Genomic DNA, 20435 nt, shown 5'->3' on the forward strand with positions numbered 1-20435 from the left:
CAAATGCGGATAGTGATAAATTGCAGGAGAACCTTGCGAGACTGGAAGATTGGGCACCCAAATGGCAGAAGAAATTTAAATGGACAAGTGCAAGGTGATGCATATAGGGAAAAATAACCCATGTTTTAGTTATATGATGTTAGGTTTCATGTTAGGAATTACCACCCACAAAAAAGATCTAGGTGACAGAATGGACAATACATTAAAATCGTCGGCTCAGTGTACTGTGGCAGTTAAGCAAGCAAACAAAATGTTAGGAATTATTAGAAAGGGAATGGTGAACAAAACAGAAAGTGTCATAATGCCTCTGTATTGCTCCATGGTGAGATGGCATCTTCAGTACTGTGTACAATTCTGGTCGCTGCATCTCAAAAAAAGATATTGATACACTGGAGAAGGTACAGAGAAGGGCAACCAAAATGATGAGGGGAATGGAACAGCTCCCCTATGAGGAAAGACTAAAGAGGTTAGGGCTCTTCAGCTTGGAGAAGAGACGGCTGAGGGGGGATATGATGGTCTATAAAATGAGAGGACTAGAACGAGTTAATGTAAATCAGTACAAGAACAGGGGGGCAACACCATGAAGTTAACAAGTAGCATATTTAAAACAAACTGAAGAACATTCTCTCTCACTCAATGCATAATTAAGCTCTGGAACTCGTTGCCAAAGGATGTGGTTAAGGAAGTTAGCTTAACTAGATTTAAAAAAAAGGTTTGGACAAGTTCTTGGAGAAGTCCATAAACTATTAATCAAGTTGACCTAGGGAATAGCTATTGCTATTACTGGCATAAATAGCATGGATCTATTTCGTTTTTGGGTACTTGCCAGGTACTTGTATCCTGGATTGGCCACTTGGAAACAGGAAGCTGGGCTTAATGGACCCTTGGTCTGACCCAGTCTGACAACTTCTTATGTAAGTATTATGGTTGCCCTGTTAGTCTACTTGCATGTACAGATATAAAGGTCAGTAAGCAAAAAGTTTTAAGGCAATGTCTTTTTATTGGACTAATGTCATGCATTTCTTGACTAACATATGAAAGAGACTTATGCTCCTTTCATCACATCAAACAAAACCAGATTAGTGGATACCCACCTGCTCTGGGTCTGTCGAATCAGAAAGCTTTTGCACGCATTCATGCAGATATGAATGACCCCAAACTCTGGGTAAGCCTGTATCCCTTATTTCAACTACAGTTTCCGGGCTCCCAACTGACTTGATATTGTGTTTGCTACATCCTTAACTGGAGGTCCAGAAGTAGCTTGTGAGCCAGGATAGTTGCAGAATCTGCTGGAGATTGAAGAAACATTAAAAGCCTGAAAACATCTGTTCTCAGGATCTTTTCCTTGCGATGGAGAAGGTACAGAGAAGGTACAGAGAAGGGCTACCAAAATGATAAGGGGAATGGAACAACTCCCCTATGAGGAAAGACTAAAGAGGTTAGGACTTTTCAGCTTGGAGAAGAGACGACTGAGGGGGGATATGATAGAGGTGTTTAAAATCATGAGAGGTCTAGAACGGGTAGATGTGAATCGGTTATTTACTCTTTCGGATAGTAGAAGGACTAGGGGACACTCCATGAAGTTAGCATGGGGCACATTTAAAACTAATCGGAGAAAGTTCTTTTTTACTCAACGCACAATTAAACTCTGGAATTTGTTGCCAGAGAATGTGGTTCGTGCAGTTAGTATAGCTGTGTTTAAAAAAGGATTGGATAAGTTCTTGGAGGAGAAGTCCATTACCTGCTATTAAGTTCACTTAGAGAATAGCCACTGCCATTAGCAATGGTTACATGGAATAGACTTAGTTTTTGGGTACTTGCCAGGTTCTTATGGCCTGGATTGGCCACTGTTGGAAACAGGATGCTGGGCTTGATGGACCCTTGGTCTGACCCAGTATAGCATTTTCTTATGTTCTTATGTTCCTTCCTGACACTGATGGACAGCATCTTTGATAACATTACCAAGAACTGGGAGTAGCAGAAATCCTCCAGAGATAAATCGAGTAGTGGATCTGAAAGAATCCCTGTAGAATCTTCCTCTTTTCCCAACCACAATGGACCACTAAGCCATGATCCTGAAGAGAACAAAGGTGACTGAAGAAACTTCTGCTAGGTGGAGGAAGAAATGTCTGGTAAGAACATTTAAATACTGTGTACCCCACCTTGAATACTGTGTGCAATTCTGGTCGCCGCATCTCAAAAAAAGATACAATTGCGATGGAGAAGGTACAGAGAAGGGTGACCAAAATGATAAGGGGAATGGAACAGCTCCCCTATGAGGAAAGACTAAAGAGGTTAGGACTTTTCAGCTTGGAGAAGAGACGGCTGAGGGGGGATATGATAGAGGTGTTTAAAATCATGAGAGGTCTAGAACGGGTAGATGTGAATCGGTTATTTACTCTTTCGGATAGTAGAAAGACTAGGGGGCACTCCATGAAGTTAGCAAGTAGCACATTTAAAACTAATCGGAGAAAGTTCTTTTTCACTCAATGCACAATTAAACTCTGGAATTTGTTGCCAGAGGATGTGGTTAGTGCAGTTAGTGAAACTGTGTTTAAAAAAGGACTGGATAAGTTCTTGGAAGAGAAATCCATTACCTGCAGAATCAATTTCAAAAGCTCTTGAGGAGAGGTTTGCACCAGCGTGGGACTTCCTCAACTTTGGACAAGAGAGGTTCTAATTTTCCCCTCTAGGGCTTCAGAAGACAAAGAAATCATTCACTAGCTCTGACAGCTGGACCCCATGTGCCAGGGAACCCTCTGTGATGCAGTTGATCTTTGGAGATCCAAATCATTTCATCATCATTAAAAGCTGTCTATACAGCTGTGGAAGAACTCTGCACCAAAGCCACTGACTCTGCTGTAGTTGGCCCAAGGATGGCACTAGCTGCATCTCCTGCCATGCCCTAGTTTCAGTGGTGAGATTCCTGGCCTTATAACATAGTAATGACGGCAGAAAAGGACCAAATGGTCCATCCAGTCTGCCCAGCAAATTCCTTATGTAGTATCTGCCATGCAGATTACTCTTATGTTTCTCTTAAGGGTAGCAACTGCCACTCCATGCAGTTATCCCCAAGCCTTAAGATAACTCATAAAAAATGTACTGCTAGCAACATTTTTACTGGGTGATGAGCCTTCTAGAAAATTCAAACAGTGCTACTTGATGTGCTTTGCTTATGGACTTGGCTGTAGAAGCAGTCCTGTGCTGTTCCCTTATGCAAAGCCCTCCACTCTGATACCATTGAGGGCACCTTGGTATGTCACGCTGAGTAGGTCCACTGAACGTTAGAGTTTGAGCTTCATGCCAAGGACACAGTTGGCACCCTGGTTGGCCCTGGGATGGATAAAACAAATGACTTGGTGCATGGGGATCTTTTGCACCATGAAGGACAATAGGCCCTGCACTGACAGAGCTATTTCCCACCTCAGTGTCGAGGACATGCCTGCTCCAGAGAAGCAGGCATGACACTTTCTTTTGCTCTGAGAGGGATGGCCCAGAAATGGGCTCCTCTTATTGGTGCCTCATTTGGCACTGTAGGCTTCCATACAATGTTCAATCCCTGAGCTCTGGTGGATCCGGCAACTGTCGCCATGGGAAAGAAGCCTTCCCATGCTTATGGGATCAGGAATACTCATTTCAATTTCCTGAATTGAGAGTCCGACTAAACTTCACTCCTAGATGAAGAATGACTCCGCTGCCAGCCTCACACCACAGATGTCTCCACAAAAAGATGAGCCGGCCCGGGAACTCACTGCCAGCTTTCGCCCCTTGAGAAGACTTGCTCAACTGAGGGAAGGAAGGGAGGCTATATGTCCCTCTCACTTGCATGCACTGTTAAAAGGCCACTAGGCCCTCTTCAAGACTGCCTGCATCTGTGAGAGAATCTGCAACTGCTGATCCCGTTTTATCAGAAACTCCCCATCCCCCTGGATTGTCGCTATACTTTCCTGCTCACTGCTCCAGAACAGCCATGGCAGAGTCTCTCCACTCCCCATATGCACTCTCCTAACTCCAGAACTACTGCAGACCACGGGCTTCCTCCCACTCTTCAAGGGAAGCCATGTTGCCACCTATCTTCTGTGTAGCTGCTGCAGAACACCCCAGGTACCAAATCAGGCCACAATACCTTACTGGCTTCCCTTGTGGCCTCCACACTGCTGTTGAACCTGCCCTGTTCACAAGTCCTGACAGAGCACTTCTCAGCCCTTGCTCTTTTTTTTTTTTTTTTTTTGCTTTATGCTACTGTAAAGAAATGTATATTAGACACTCCTTAAAGGGTCTAATACACATTTAGTCTGGTCCACTTTAAGACAGCTCACAAGGGTGGTTGCAAGATGTTTCCCAAGGGGAGAGGGATAAGGCAGACAGGCCCCTAGGGAGGATAGCAGGCCCCAAATGAGAGGAGAAGGAAGTAGGAGCTTTGATAAAGCTACTTTTCTGAAGACTACTGCATTTTCTGTTTCTACGTAAGCGAGCTCTTGGTTGTTCTTGGTCTGTAAAGGTCTGTAGAAGAATAGATGGAGTTCAGTCAACTCTGTCCTCCGGCAAGCCAGACTGCTCACACACAGAGAAAAGGAACCCTCTACCAATTCAGAGTATCAGGATAAGTGTAGCAAAAGGAGGGGAATGGGGTGAGGACAAGAGGAAAGAGAATCAGGACAAGTAAAATAAACTTTACCTCAATCCAAGGCAATGTCACTGGAAGCCCCCTGGTCCCATCACTCCAATTAAGGAAGAAGCAACGGTGAAGATGCGCAGAGCCAGGACCAAGCTCAACAGAGGGAAGGAGTGAATACTGTCACTCAGTGGCGCAGCCACGGGTGGGCAGTTGCCCACCCAATTTTTCCCTTCAATTTGCAAGTTTAACCATGGGGCCAACAACAAGCATCTAGCAGCCACCTAGGGCCAATGACAAAAGAGCCAGCAGCTTCGGTGAGTATTTGGCAAGGGGGCAGGGATGGGCCAATTGCAGCAGGCTTGTTGCACTACGCAGCCAAAGAGCAAAAAAAAAAAAAATCCACGGAAGCGAGAAGATCAGAGGTGGCAGGAAACAAAGTCTGCAGTAGTATGCAGGAGAAGCAGGCGTTAAGCAGGAGCGGGACATTAGGTAATATATTATTCCCTACCCAGGGTAGGGAATGTAAGCGCAGAGAGGTGCTGGAGGCCGTCAGAAGCTGAGCCGACCCGCTTTGCTTCTCAGACTCACTGAAATCAGAGGCCTCACACCAGCGCTGCACTGATATCTGAGCCCCCTCTGTAACAGAGAGGGACTTCTCCGACTCCCCTCCCCCCCCCATGACAGCCTGCCCTCCCAAAGCTACAGCTGAGAAAAGGAAACGGGGGAAACTGTAAGCTCCACACATCCAGTGGGAAGCAAACTGGTGGGGAAAAAAAAACAGGCATCTGAAATGTAATCCTTATAATATCACAACATACGGGAAGAGGAACCTTCAGTGTGCAACAGAATCGAAGCAAGGAAAGATTTATAATAAATGTTTAGCAGTAGCATGGCAGGGCATTAAAATTTGCTCACTGAAATAACACAGACTGGCCGGATGAGGTAAGGCAGTGTCTGTCAGGCTGCTTGTTTGAGCTCTCCTGCTGTAGTTTGCAAAGGGACGGCACAGCAGGGCCAGCAGAGGATGGGAGGCAGCTGACAGGGTGGGGGTCAGGTGAGAATGAGACTGCAGGGGATCTGGGGAGTGAATGTGAGACTGCTGGGGAGAGGATGATATGGGTGAGGGGTTGAGAGGAGGTGGATGAGCATGGGGCAGGGAAAATTGGATGTGTGAGAGCTGCAATTAATGACAGTTTACGAAGGCAGCATTCCTAAACTGGGATTATTATAAATATATACCTGGCTTTAGCATTTGGTAAGTGCATGAAGACAGTTTGAAATATTAAAAGTGTAACAAGTGTAGCAAACAGAACTCGGTTGTCAAACAAATAATAATCACAGCATGCAGAATAAATCAAACGAGAGAATGCATGATTCTCAAACAACCCACAGACTAAGATGTGAAAACTACCTTTTATTTGTGAGGAACAACACTGCTTGTCATATTTTCATGTGCCCCAGAAACCCTCTCTAGAATTATGGAGTTTAACACCTACATATGAATACCCACATTGTAACCATCCGCTTTGTTCTGCTTATGTTTGTCTGTTGAATTTGTAACTATGAATGTCATTTTGTAAACCACTGTGATCTTTACATGGGACAGTATATAAAATGTCTAAATATAGTAAAATAAATAAGTGCACGCTACAGCATTATTTATCAAGAAGAGTATAATCTGCATGCCTAGTGTCCACCCTTGTTAAACCTTGGGCCCATCCAAAATATCACTGCTGTCACTTCAGCAATAGTCCCCTTAACGGATTCTGCTTGGCTAACAATGCCTCAGTTCAACAGCGTGGGATGCTCACCCACCATATATGAGTGAGAGTGAGAATGAATGAGAATATTCCGCTAGGCTGAGGTCAGCATGGATGCATGGAGAGAGGCAACATCCGGGAACCTGTCAGTCTCTATCTCCCATCTGCTGGTCGATGAGCATAACCCAGTCTTTTAGACTAGTCCGACCCGATGAAGAAATTATGTTTTGTGCAGGCTAATTTGCAGTGCACACATTTTTGGGATAACACAATTGTTTATTTTTAACTCCCAATGCATGATTACATTAAGAGTTAACTTTTTTTTTTTTTTTAAGTACATAAGGAAAGACAATGTGCTCGCTCTCTCTTTTGTTTTATAGAAATTGGACAAGAGACTCCACAGAAAATTTGGGATGTGTGTATTTTGATGCCTAACATCCTAAATCGGAATAAGAAGAATCTGCCTTTTTATAAATTCATCGAGAGTTATTTAAATTGTACGTAGCTTATTTTGTGAAGTCACAGACTTGTTGTATTAAAGTGTATGAAAGACGCTAACAAGATTAAGAAAAATAAACCTTTTGTAGAAGGGTTTTTGGTTTTTTTAAACAATGATTGAAACTGTCTGCACCAGACTTGACATTTTTTCTCTGTCCAGCCCATGTGCTTTTCTTCTGAAAGTGATTTCATGTCATTATGCTTATATAAGAAATGCAATTTTTTCCAGTGGTGGTTTGGTTTTCATTAGTGTTACTATTCCATGGAGTAGATTTGCATATTGTGTTGGATCCTCCTTAAGATAAACCTTCCTCTGCTGGGATTCCCTGAATTTCCAAGCAAGCGACAGGGTGACTGAGGTCATAGCTACATAGAACCAATGCACAAACTGTTTTTGGCCTCAGCACCTTACATCACCATGTAAACATAATACAGCAAAAAGGACAATAAAACAAAAAGAATTAAAATGACAACAAAATCCTCATCGTAAAATAATAAACATCACTTAACTTAAAACAGAAAATTAAATTATATAAAACAAGGCAAAAATTTTTTTTTAAATCTATGATCTAATTGTAAGCTAAACTGAATAAAAAGGTTTTAACTTGCTGTGTTGCCATTCTTGCTGTTACTCAACCTGCTTCTCCATGCCTCGCCTCTCTTCTGGTTTAGCGTCTTGCTGGGCCACTATTTCTACCAGATCTGCTTCTCCTGCTCAGAGTCTCTCCTGGTTATACCGAGGTAAAGCAAGTTTGCTTCCCTATAAAAAGGGTTCACCGTAGTCAGGAGGATTAAATTAGCCATGACACATGGGTGAAACACAGTAACTTAATAATGACTGAGAAAAGGACCAAATGGTCCGTCCAGTCTGCCCAGAAAGCTTGCCATGCAGGTTACCCCCATGTTTCTCTTATGGGCAGCAGCTGCCGCTCTGTGCAGTTACCCCCCCAAGTCTTTTGATAACCTTTAAAAAAAATGTACTGCTAGCAACAATTTTACCCTGTGATGAGCCTTCTTGAAAACTCAGATAGCAATGCTTGACGAGCTTTGCTTAAGGACTTGGCCATAAAAGCAGCCCTGTGCTTTTTCCCTTATGTTTCTTTATTGGTGACGCAGACTGTTAAAGTCAGGGCCCATATTGGTTGTCGACTGAATCCAATTCCTCTCCCCCCCCCCTCCTGCCGTGATGTCATTTGATAGCGCTGAAAGGACCCCATTTCTCAGAGCTCAGTAAACTTTACTGGGTATACACGAGAGTTCCCACACACACACACTGCCTTGTGAGCCCTTCAATCTTATGCAGAACTTAAGCTTTAGCAAAGTAGTCAACTCTTCAGGGAGGTGTGAGAATAAGCCTGGCAAATTTATCCTGTTGTCTACAGAGAACCCTATTTACAGGTAAGCAAACTTGCTTTCTCTGTTGACAAGCAGGGCTGAATTAGCCATGATATGTGGGGAATCCCAAGCTGAGAGTTGCGCAGTAGAGCAATTACTGAAAAAGCAATCTGGCCCCATTAGTGGAGAATGGACTACTAGGTTGACAGGCTGTGCAAAACGTCTTGTCAAAACTACTATCATCTCTTGACATGCTGTCCAGATAATAGTGGGATGTGAATGTATATACAGACCAAGTCATGTCTTCAGTGGATGCAGCCATGAGGTGAACCACAGAAAATGCCATGGCTCTCGCTTGATGGGCTATAACAGTCAAAAATCTCAAGCCAGCCAGTGCATAACAGGGGGTGGTAAGTCTACTAGCCATTGAACAGAGCTCTTTTGGCTACTGCCACCCAATTTATTAGGATCAAAAGATACAAAACAGTTGAGAAACTTGACAATGAGGCTCTCTTACAGTCCAAAGAGTGAAGATCCTTCTCATATAGTCTTGGAAAAAAGATAGGCAGCACATGGCTTGGTTAATGTGAGAAGTAGACACCACTTTTGGAAGGAACTTAGGGTGATTATGTAGAACCACCCTGCTGTGGAAGTATTGAAGGTATAGTGAATAGGAGACCAGGTTTTGAAATTCACTAACCTTTTGAGTGGATGCAGCAATAAAAGGAACAATTTCCTTCAAACTAGTCAAACGTTCAAAGGGAGGCTTCATAAGCCGAAGCAAGACAACATTAAGACTCCAAAGCATTGGTAGTTTACTGACTGGGGGCTTGGATTGCCACAATCCTTTCATAAATGAGATACAAAGGATGTACGGAGGTTGGAACTCCTTCCACCTGTAGGTGGTATGCTGCAATCACACTGAGGTGCACTTTCACTGAAGAACCAAGCCCTGAATAAGAAAGGCAAAACAAGTATTGGAGCAAATCCAGAGAGCAGGACTGACATTCTTAAAATGGAAGGTCTCCTGGCCAAAGTCAGGACATTTTCCACATCTTTCAGAAGGAACAGACTGCGTATTCAACATCTGTGCCATGAAGGCCAGTGAGGCGAGATTAGGGTGGCAGATTCTGTTCTGTGTGTGATGAGAAACGGAAAAGCTCCTAATGGAATTGGAGATTATACTGACAACTGGGTGAGGTATAGAAACCACACTTGCCATGACCATGCCAGAGCAATGAGGATCATCTGCACATGATCCTGAAGTACCTTCTAGACTGTCCTTGTAATAAATGGGATTTGTAGATATGCATAAAGTAGACAGATTTAATAGTTTAGCAGAAAATCATTGGCAGCTGAACCTCTTGACGTTTCTGAGGCAAACAGGTTGATTGTTCAATCAATCTCTGAAGACGCCCAACAATCTGTTTGCCATTCATCCATGGACCACTCATGCAGTAGAACTCTGCTGAGATGGTCTGCTAGTGTGTTTATGTTTCTGGAAGATAAGATGGCTTACAGGTGAACCCCATGACAATTCCAGACAGACTCCTGGCAGAGCATGAATGAGTCCTATGCCCATTTGCTTGTTTATCTAGAACATGGCCACCTAATTGCCCATCTGGATCAGTATTCTCTTTCCCAATGGTGAAAGACAGCTTTTCCTTCATAATAAAATGACATGCAGTTCTAGTAGATTGATTTTAAGGCAACTCTTCACAAAGGTCTACGCTTCCTGAGTTCAAGACATACAAGTATGAGCCCCCAAACCCCTCAGTGAAAGCATCGGTACAGAGAATTGCTTCATGAGATGAGGCCTACATTCATGACTAACTGTTCCAACCACCAGAGAAGGGATGCTTTCATTTTAAATATCACCAATATGAGGTGGGACATTTCCTTAGCTGGTCCCACTGAAGGTCCCAACAGCTACCATTTGGTCAAAGAAGAACAAGACTATTCTTTGCTGGAGACCGTCCCAATGCAAGAGTGACTTCACTAGGCCTCTTAGCGCTATGGCCCTTTTCTGCAGGAAGAAGGCTTGTTCCTGTACAGAATTTATCCACACACTTATGAACTGAATTCTCTGAACAAGGGGATAGACTGTTGATCAGTAATCCCAAGGTCTGGCGGAGCCAATTTATCTTCCCATGACTGCAGAACCCCCTACTGGGATAGGCCCATCACTAGCCAGTTGTCTAGGTAAGAGAATACACAGACATCTATCCTTTAAAGTCGGGCTGCTACCAGCGCTGGGCACTCTCAGGGCCATCAAAAAGCTAGAGGGGATGCTTTGTATTGGTAACGTAGCTCCTTCACTACAAATCTGAGGAACTTCCTGTGAGAAAGATGAATAAGGATGTGTGCATAAGCATCCTTGAGATTTAGAGTGAAAATCCAATCCCACAGTTGAATAAAAGTGAGGATTGTGTGGAGGGAGGTGATCCTGAATTTCTCTGGAACCGGTAGTTTATTCAGTTTTTGTACATCCAGAATTGGTCTCAATATTCCCATTTTCTTGGTAATGAGGAAGCACCAGGAGTAGAATCCCTTAACAAACTTCTGCAAAGGCATTCACTCTATCACCGTCTGCAGAATGAGAGACCACTTCCAGATATAGTTAGGCAGATGCGAAGGGTCTGAATTTAAGGCTGAAAAGTGACAAAAGGCTGAAAAGTGGTAGCCATCTTCCATAAACTTTAGAACCCACTTGTCCTTGGTGATCTTCTACCATTCCAGAAAAATAAATTAGACCCTCTCCCACACCAGAGGGGGTAAGACAGTCAGGTTTGAGGGCCTTCAAAAACCGTACCTGGTTTTGATTGCATCTGCTGCAGAATCTTCACTTGACATTTTCCCTTTGACATTCCCTGGCAGGGAGTTGTTGCACAGTAGGAAGGGCATCTTTGAAAGAACAGTCATCTATAAGAGAAATACTGATGTCTGGGCAGAGAATGCTGGTCTCCTCCGACTGACAATGACTGAATCGTGGCTTGATGCTCTTTAATTTGAGCTATCATCTCTTTGCTGTGATCCAAACAATGAAGCGATCATATACATCTTCATGCAGACTGCTAGCCCAAAACCAGATCAGTCTTCATGCTCTAATGGCTGCTGCTGAGGTCCTGGCTGCAGTATCAAATGACCCAAACTGAGCCGATTACATGTTTATCATGTTTTTCCGCATCCTTCATCAGCCTGCTCCTGGTCCAGCAATTCCATTAAAGGCTTCAGCTTCTTGACACACATGCAGGTATGAGCCATATACAATTGATGCACCACAATCAGAGTACTCCACATAGAATTATGGAAGACTTTCTTGTTAAAGGTGCCCAGAAGTTTTAGGTCTTTTCCTGAGGGAATACTGAGAGTACTCCTAAGTCCTTTTGGCATGCCTGAGAGATGACCATCATAGAGTGGTCAGGAATCTGGACTACGTCAAACCTAGGGGCTGGCTACATCATGTACTTCAAAATCAAGCTTTTGAGCCATGAGGTGGGAAACATCCTTGACTGGAGATTTTGAAATAACTCGTGCACCAGGATCGCTGCAGAGTCTGTTGGCGATTGTAGGAACTGCAGAAGACTGACATTGCCAGACTGTTGGGGGCCAAGACCTATAGACAGGAGCTATTACAGTGAGTTGCGTACTGGTGTTGAATTAAGTAGAATGCCACTCTGTGGGAACAGTTCCCCCATCTTGGAGAGGAGAGGTTGCAAGCCTTCCCTCCTATCCTCAGGCGTCAAAGAGAAAAATAAATTCTTCACCAACTCTGTGAGCTGGTCCATGGGCTGAGGTACCCTCTTCGCTAAGGTTGGAGGAAATACTTCCTCTTCAGACGCCCATATGGGTTCTTCCTCATTCTGTTGTAGCAACTCAGAAGTGCTCGACTCCAAGGAAAGAAGAGTTTCTACTTCGAGGTGCTCTGCACAGATAGGAGTCTGAACTGATATCTGTGCCGGGGCCTCTGCTAAAGTCTTCTGTGCTGAATGTTCCGATGCTTTCCTTACAGACGCCACAGTTCCTCTCACTGATAGAGCAGCATCAGCACCACTACCGTGGTTTCCATGTCAATGCTACAGATAGCACCCTGAAAGAATTGGGGCCCTGGTAGAAAAGATTTGTTGTGCCATGGGGACTTTCTGCATCATAGCAATGATGGTTTTTGTGCTGAAAAGACACCATCTTTTCTAGGTACTGACGGGGTGGGGGGAGGGGGGTTCCAGCAGCTGGTATCATGAGGAGGAGGAGCCTTTCCAGCAGAGTGAAGAAAAAGGGGCAAAGAATCCCAATCTAGCTCTGTGTGTTGGGAGCCTGAGAACATCCTTCTCTAGCAGGGGGAACAGATTCCGGTGTTTGGACTCATGCCAGAGCTTACCCTTAGTACTCTAAGGTCCCACATCTTCCAGGCTTGAGATTGCTCCAGTCTAAGAGATCTACGACCACAATTGTAGCAATTAGCTATATTATGATCAGGGCCCAAACACTTATATCAAACCTCATGAGAATCCATGACAGACATCTGGCATTCATAGATACAGACCTTGAAGCTGCTGCTAGCAGCTTTGGCATTTCCTTGGATATTTTCTAACTTTTTTTTCTTCTATGGTATTTAAAGTGCTGTTAAGAGGCAGCAAGGAAAAAAAAAAAACACGAGACTGCAACGAGGCAGGAGAAAAATTTAACATGCAAACAAATACAAGAGAAAGCGAGTGAGTGTCAGACATCCATGTGATAGCACAGACTAAAACAGAATGAGGGTTTCATGGGGCTGTGCATGCACTAACTCTTGCACAGTAAAGTTTACTGAGCCCAGAGATAGATCCATCCATCACTGGTGGATGACATCACCTGCATCATGGCTAATCCAGCTCTGCTTGTCGACTGAGAACACAACAGTAAAAGATGGCAGATAAAGATGTGATGACCCAAATATTTTCAGAAAGCAAAAGAAAAACCTTCTCTTGCCCTTCTGGATGCTTTGGTATCTTTGAAGCCTTGCCTCTGCCCATTGTCTAGATCTGCTCCTCCTGCCTACCTTTTAGTTCAGCATCTTGGAGTGTTGAAGCCATTCCTCTTGCTGCCTCACACCTCGTTCAATGTCTACGAGGTAATCATGCTACTCCTCTTGCTACCATACCCCTCTTACGGCAATAAAGGATGATCATTCCATTGTTGGTGTGTTTTACCTCTCTCCTAATGCCCCTTAGGGTGTTCATGCCATTGTTGTTAGGGCCCTATGCCTTCTCATGATGCCTTGGGGTATTTATGCTACTTTTGTTGGCACCTTTGCCTCTGTTGGCGCCCAGGGGTATTTCTTCCACTTTTTGCACTGCATTGCCCCTCTTTTGGGGTTCTGCAGTTTTCATGCCATGATCTGTGTGACTTTGCCCCTTCTCACAGTGGCTCAGGCTGTTCATGCCATAGTTTGTGACCTTTGTTCCTCTTTTGGGGTTGTAGGGTGTTCATGCCACTCTTGGTGTTTTGAGGTGCCGTTGCCTCTGCTACTGAAGCCCGCCAGCAAATTTCGTTAAACTTGGATGGGAAAACCTCAATGTTAAGAGTCAAAAATAGGATGCATTGCTTCCTCCACTGACTTTAATGGAAACAAATTAAATGAATGAGCTTCTTCTGATCCAAATCAAATGAAACAAGAAACCGAACCAAAAAAAATGAACCAAATACATTTTCCCGTGCACAACCCTACTGGTATCGCCTACGAGCGAAGTTTTCTACTGTTCTTGTTTTCCATTGTTATCTATTGTTCTATGTACAGCCCATGAGCAAAGTTACCGTTCACTGTAAACCGAGGTGATCTGTATCCCACACAGGAACCCCGGTATATAAAACCCAATAAATAAATAAATAATCATGGTTAGTTTACCTTTTAGAACTATTTAAAATGAACCCCATCATTTACATTTCCTCATCAAACAAGACTTAATCCACTATCCAAATATGCCTTACATGAATAACGTGAACAGTTGTAATATTCACACATGCTCATAATTTATTTTGACAAGATCCAGACATTATACAGTGATGTTTGCAGGTCACTGGCCTTAATTTCACAGTAAATCTACCAGACACCGAAACAGACAAATGTTTTCCTTTTCCTATCCAACCTCTCTTTGCTAATGACAACTTAAACTGGCCATAAATTTGCAAGATAGCTTCAGAAACCAAACAACAAAATAGATTTGATTTGGGTTATGGGGTAGAGCTATAAAATAAAATACCTCAATTCTTAAACCACCGCCAAATGCCTTTCACTTTTGTGAAAATGAAACTCCATTTATGTGCACGCTAAATATTTTTTCCCCGTTTGCTAGCTACTGCCCAGTAAAAATGGATTGTTTAACTTGACATTTGCTCTTCCTGCTCACAGCATCTGACAATGGGGTAGTGACTGTATTCTTACATTTATTTCCACAGTTTCTATTCAGTGGATTACAGGCAACATACACAGTAAATCATAAGAAAAGCTTACACAACACAAAACATGTCATGAACAGAGAACGATGTATTAATTGAGCAATGTACATCCAGGAACGGTAACAGATTAAATGGTAAACTGAGCACACATGATCTGAAAGTCAAAGCAGGCACATATGTGACAACGTGACTTTAGCAGTGTGAAGATACTCTGATGAAACTGCCAGAGCACTGAGAGAAGTTAATGAAAATATCTCATGATTGGAGAGATCAGCAGTGGCTGGTCTCATTCCATCTGTGAGCAAAAGTATCAAAAAATAGTTGTGAAAATGCTTTTAAAGTGTGGAACAGGTCAAATAGGCAAATGGTTTACAAGTACTACTATGCCTAACCAGCAAATCACGTACATTTTTCCTTTCAAGCAGCTTCAAAGGCAGTGAGTGCTACTTTAACTCTCATTATATCATGATTCCATATAGTTCCTATTTTGTGGGTTAATCAGGAAATCAAATTCATCTGACATTTCCTCTTTACTACATTGACCTCTGATGAACACTGCAATTCCAGAAAACTAGTTTCAAATATACAAGTTTAATCCAATTAAAAGTTATTATCTGCTATTTGTCTGGAGGAAAGTCAGAGCATTAAATTACTTTGCAAGTAGTGTACTAATGCAGTAAGTAAAGTTATTTGCAAAAACCTGGATACTAATGTGTGTGTCAAACTTCCTACAATAGTGTTGATTTACATTTTAAGTTTAAAGGCCACAAAATGAAGTAACATCCTGATTCAGGCAATCAGGAATGCTTTAGGAAAACCTTGGAACTGGCTAATGTAGTTACTTGGAGAGTTTTTGTTTGTGTCTTCAAAAGAAAGAATGATAAGCATACAGCTTCTGGCTGTACAGTCCACATTGTAAAGGGACATTTCCTTCGGGCATCTCTCATTCCTTTTTAAACATCTTTAAAAGGGGGGCTGTAATATTTTACAACAGGATGCAAGAGACACTGCAAATAGAGGAAAGGCCTGAGCAAAGCCCAGCAGGCTGGATCTGCCTCCTTCGGTCATCAGGAATCCAAGGTAATCAATCACCTGTCATGTTAGATCACAATACAGAGGGGCGCACTTTATTGCCCTATACTTCCCTGCATTGCAGGCTAATCTCTCGGTAGGAACCTTTTTTTTTTTTGTTTAAAGCTCAGGGCAGGAAACCTTCCCTGTCTTTCCTTAAGGTTCAGTGCCTCTCATTTTCTTGTCACCTGGAGCAAGTCTGTGCTTTTGTGCCATAGATCAAAAGGTAACTTTCCCCAGTAGAAGTTGTCGCTGGAGATAAGGTGAAAAAAACCCCAAAAAAACAAGCACCCCTCTTTTGTCCCAAAATAACAAGATTAAAAGATTTGCAGCAAGAAACCTGCATTAAACACCAAATACAGATGTATATGCACTTATGATCAACACCTATCAGCCTTTATTTTAACCAAATGACACTGCAGAGCTTCCTTCTTTGTAGGAATACAACGCCTGGTGAAAGTGAAAAAGAAAAACCCAAAGTACATGCTGACGTGCAAGAAAATCAATCCAATATAATTCAGTGCTTTAAAGACCTGTCTCTCAATTACTCTCTCTTTAATATCAATACCGTTCCGAAAAAAACTTAAGAATTTACTTTTACCCCATTTTAGAAAACCTTGGGTAAATCCACTTACCTTCCCTGTCAGAATAGAAGGGAATTCGGGGTCAAACTTGTTGCTCAAGCCAAACCTTTAAAAAGAAATACAAATAATCCAGTTTTATCCACTCTGATTTTGTTTCACATCTTAAATTATACATATGAGGCAAACATGAAATATAAGGCTAACATGGGGGAATATATTTTTTTATTTTCAGTATACCAATATTTTAATGTCATAGTATAGATTTAATAATTAATAACCATCCTATATGCATTTATAAGTATGACCCATAAGTTCACCACTACTAATCCTGTGTCCCAAACACAAATTATTTTCCCCCATGTATAACTAAACCACTTGAAACAAAACATGGCGCCAGGTTCAGAAGGGACATTATGCAGGCCTTTAAAGCAATTAAAAAAATACCCTTATCACTGCTGTTATTAAGTACCATCAAGGAAAGCAGGTGGTGAGCAAGCTCAGTGCCGTTTCCAAGACTCGATTCAAATGAAAGTTGTAGGAGATCTTGAACAATAACTGGAAACAGGAAATCCTCGGAGGAAACTCAAAGGAGGATTTCTTCCTTGACCTCCCAAGTCAAGAAGATTACTCCTGGGGGAATTCTGCAAACTTTATATTGCTCAAAACAACACCATTTACAGGACATTTTCAATTAATACAGAAAAAAGTTATTACTTAGAGATGCAGAATTTTAAATATTCTGAGCAGAATTTCCCTAGAAATTCACTGTAAGAGTGTCCCGTCCACGCGCTCTCCCTACTCCCCTGGCCACTTTACCCTCTCAGGCCCCAACTCCTCCACCTGCCAGTATCTCTCCCCTCCACCTCTAGGCTCAACCCCTTCCACTATCGCCAGTCCCAGAGTTTGACCCCTTTCTCAGTACTGCCCCTCACACAGGCTCCCTCTGTCCCTCCCTCTCTCACACACAGGCTCCCTCTCTCTAGTGCACATACACCCCCCCTCATACAGGCTCCCTCACTCTCTCACACACACACATCCCTTATACAGGCTCCCTCACTCTCACATACACACCCCCTCATACAGGTTCCCTCACTCTCTCACACACACACACACACATCCCCTCATACAGGCTCCCTCACTCTCTCACACACACACACACATCCCCTCATACAGGCTCCCTCACTCTCTCACACACATCCCCTTATACAGGCTCCCTCACTCTCACATACACATCCCCTCATACAGGGTCCTCTCTCTTGCATACACACCCACACACACAGTCTACCTATGTCTCTCTCTCATGCAGCCCTTCACACAGGCTCTGTCTCACCCATACACAATCCCTTCACACAGGCTCTGTCTCACACATACACAATCTCTTCACACAGGCTAGCACCCTCACATACACACGATCCCTTTTTCATGCACACCAGCTCCCAGTCTCTCACACACACTCCTTCACACTCTGCTCATATAGGCTCCCTCTCTCTGAAACCCACACTCAAACATCCCCTGCCCCCATCTCCCATGCTCTCTCCCCCCTCTCACACACACATTCACTCTCACGGAGGCCTTCAATTTTGCCACGAACGGCATGCTAGGGCCTTCATCTTTGCCATAAGTAGAGCGCGCGTCTGGTGGCGCGCCGGGGGCCTTCATCTTCGCGTGCTCCGCTCGCAGCATGCTAGGGTCTCCTCTGCCAAATTCTGCAAAGAAAATGGCAATTCTGCTCGGGAGGAGGGGAATTCTGCGCAAATTCTGCGCTCCACAGTAGTGCAGAATTCTCCCAGTTCTAACTAGATGTAGAAATGAATGCAGCTGCCTGACATGAAGTTTGCTGTAAATATGACCTTCTTTCCTCTTCAGAGGAGCAGGATACCCTTCATAAGATAACTGAAGATTTCTCTCTCATCTTGACAAATGTGTTAACTAGTAGTTAGGCTGTGATGATTATTTATTTAATAAATATTCTATTCCATAAATCTGCAAATTGTCCAATGTAGATTACAACACACACACACAATTAAAACACAATTCTGACCTATAAACACAAAATACAATAAAATATTAAAATCAGTCATATACACCATATACCAAAATGTTGCTATTAACTAACTGTGACCCTATACAGAACAGGCTTGCAAAAAAAAAAAAAACAAAAATACTTTAGTTTTCATAATAGATAGTCTTCTCACTTCCTCGCCCATAAGGCAGCTCATTCCACTGCACAGGACCTACACAGAAAATGTCCTGGACCCAACTGTGTTTAACTTACTTTCGGCTCCTAAAAGGTCGCATAAAACATAGCAAAGCAAAAAAAATAAGAGTATAGAAATTCACTAATTAAAGATAACTTTAAAATTCTACCGAGACAAACACAAGCCCATAAGGAAAATAAGCACCAAGATTCACCTTCAAAGTACAATATATAAAATTAACGGGTGTGATTTCCAACTTGCGCTGTATGACTAAGCCAACAGTATAATGAATTCAAATTAAACACAATAGCCAAGAGTATATTACTGCAGTAACTATCTTTGGACATATGAAAAATCCCCAGCAGGGCGGATATTCAGCCACTGAATGCACAAGAGCTAAATACGTTTATCTGGCTAACCTGGCCAAGTTATTTAGCGGTACAGCCACGCTGCTGAATATAATCAACTATTTTATAGGTAGCCAGATAAATTTATCCAGCTAACTTTATGACAGCTGAATAGCAGTCCTAGACTTATCCAGATAATGCGCAGTATCAAGGTTTGTGGGGAGGGGCTATTTCACATGCACAGTCATACTTACGAACAGCAGAGTTACCATCCGTGAAGATTTAATGTGATTTGGAGTGATGAAAGGTGAAAGAAGAGTAGATTTGTACCATGAGAGAACACGTGCTGTTCGCAAATATGACTGTGCATGTTAAACTGGCCCCCAAAACCCAACTCACCCCACAAACCTCACCCCGAGTTCATAATGGCCCCTCTTACAGGGGTATAAAAAGTTCACAAATCAGTGGACCTCCACAGAGGCGCTCTCTCTCTTTCTCTCCCCTCCCCCGAAACGCCCAGCTATCGCAGGCATAACGCCAGGAAAAAAAAGTTATTTCCAGCATTAAATCCCACAATAGCATGCATTACGGGATCGCACGCAACATTAAACATCCCTCATTTCCATTTATTCTGTCCAAACTCCTCCCACTTGAATACATTTTTCAAATCTGCACACGCATTTCACGATGCGATATTTATTGCATACGTTAGAGCCCTAACACGATTTGATGAATGACCCCCTTAGTTAGCTAAACAAGTGTCCCTGCCCTGGAACGCTTCCGTTTAACCCCCTTATTTAGCTGACCAACTTTTTAGCTGGATAGAAAGTTAGCTTCCTAGATGACAGCACCCAGTGCCGAGTCCAAACTTAACCAAGACTGTTTCCTTTACAAATACAGTTCTCATCTACAAATAAAAATCTTTAATCCTGTGTGTCTTGGATCTCTCAGGTATTCTGATAGTTGTTTTTAACCAATGTTTTACCAGAAAATTAATGTTTAAATAGCAAAGAAATGATCACAAGATAGTGGTGCTTACCTAGCAAGGTCTGTCCGGCAAGCTACGCAGGGAACCTAAGAGGCCAGATATTTGTGCAATGGCCACACTAATATTGGTAGATAGATGATTACAAACTTTGCTGATTTGAAGTAGGTGGGGGATCTTGTATAGCTAACTGCCCAAGACAGTGCATTACAAATGAGGGAGACAAAAACTGCCCTGGATAAGAGGAGGAAGAGTCTTAGTAGTTAGAGGGTCAGGAGGGCTGAAAACCAGAGAAGCCAGTCTTCAAGTCCTGCTCCTCCCATAATACTCCTTGTGACTTTGGGCAAGTCAATTCATCCCCCATTGCCTCAAGCATAATCACACAGCTCTATTTAATAAGCATTTTCCCCCCCATAGACACAAAATGAGAGAAAACCTTTAGTAAATAAGCCCTTTGAGGCAGGGTAATATTTACTGTCAGACCTGTTAGTGACCCAATGCCGAGGAGTTTCCACTTTACAGTGCCTGTCGTTCTGTCACCTCGGTTTTGAGGCAAGGAAGTTTTTCTACTCTTCCCGTTTATTTTTTGGGGGGGGTTTCCCCT

General features: G+C 42.9%; 1 protein-coding gene across 1 annotated transcript in view; it reads right to left on the reverse strand.

Annotated features, from left to right (window-relative positions):
* The window catches only part of CHIC1 (cysteine rich hydrophobic domain 1), a 69639-nt gene that overhangs the window by 27531 nt on the left and 21673 nt on the right, over nucleotides 1-20435 (reverse strand). The window contains exon 2 of the mRNA XM_029607690.1: nucleotides 16353-16407. Within this exon, the coding sequence (XP_029463550.1) occupies nucleotides 16353-16407 (55 nt within the window). The remainder of the gene's footprint in view (nucleotides 1-16352; nucleotides 16408-20435) is intronic.

This window comes from Rhinatrema bivittatum, chromosome 6 (genome assembly GCF_901001135.1).
Source record: "Rhinatrema bivittatum chromosome 6, aRhiBiv1.1, whole genome shotgun sequence".
NCBI lineage: Eukaryota > Metazoa > Chordata > Amphibia > Gymnophiona > Rhinatrematidae > Rhinatrema > Rhinatrema bivittatum.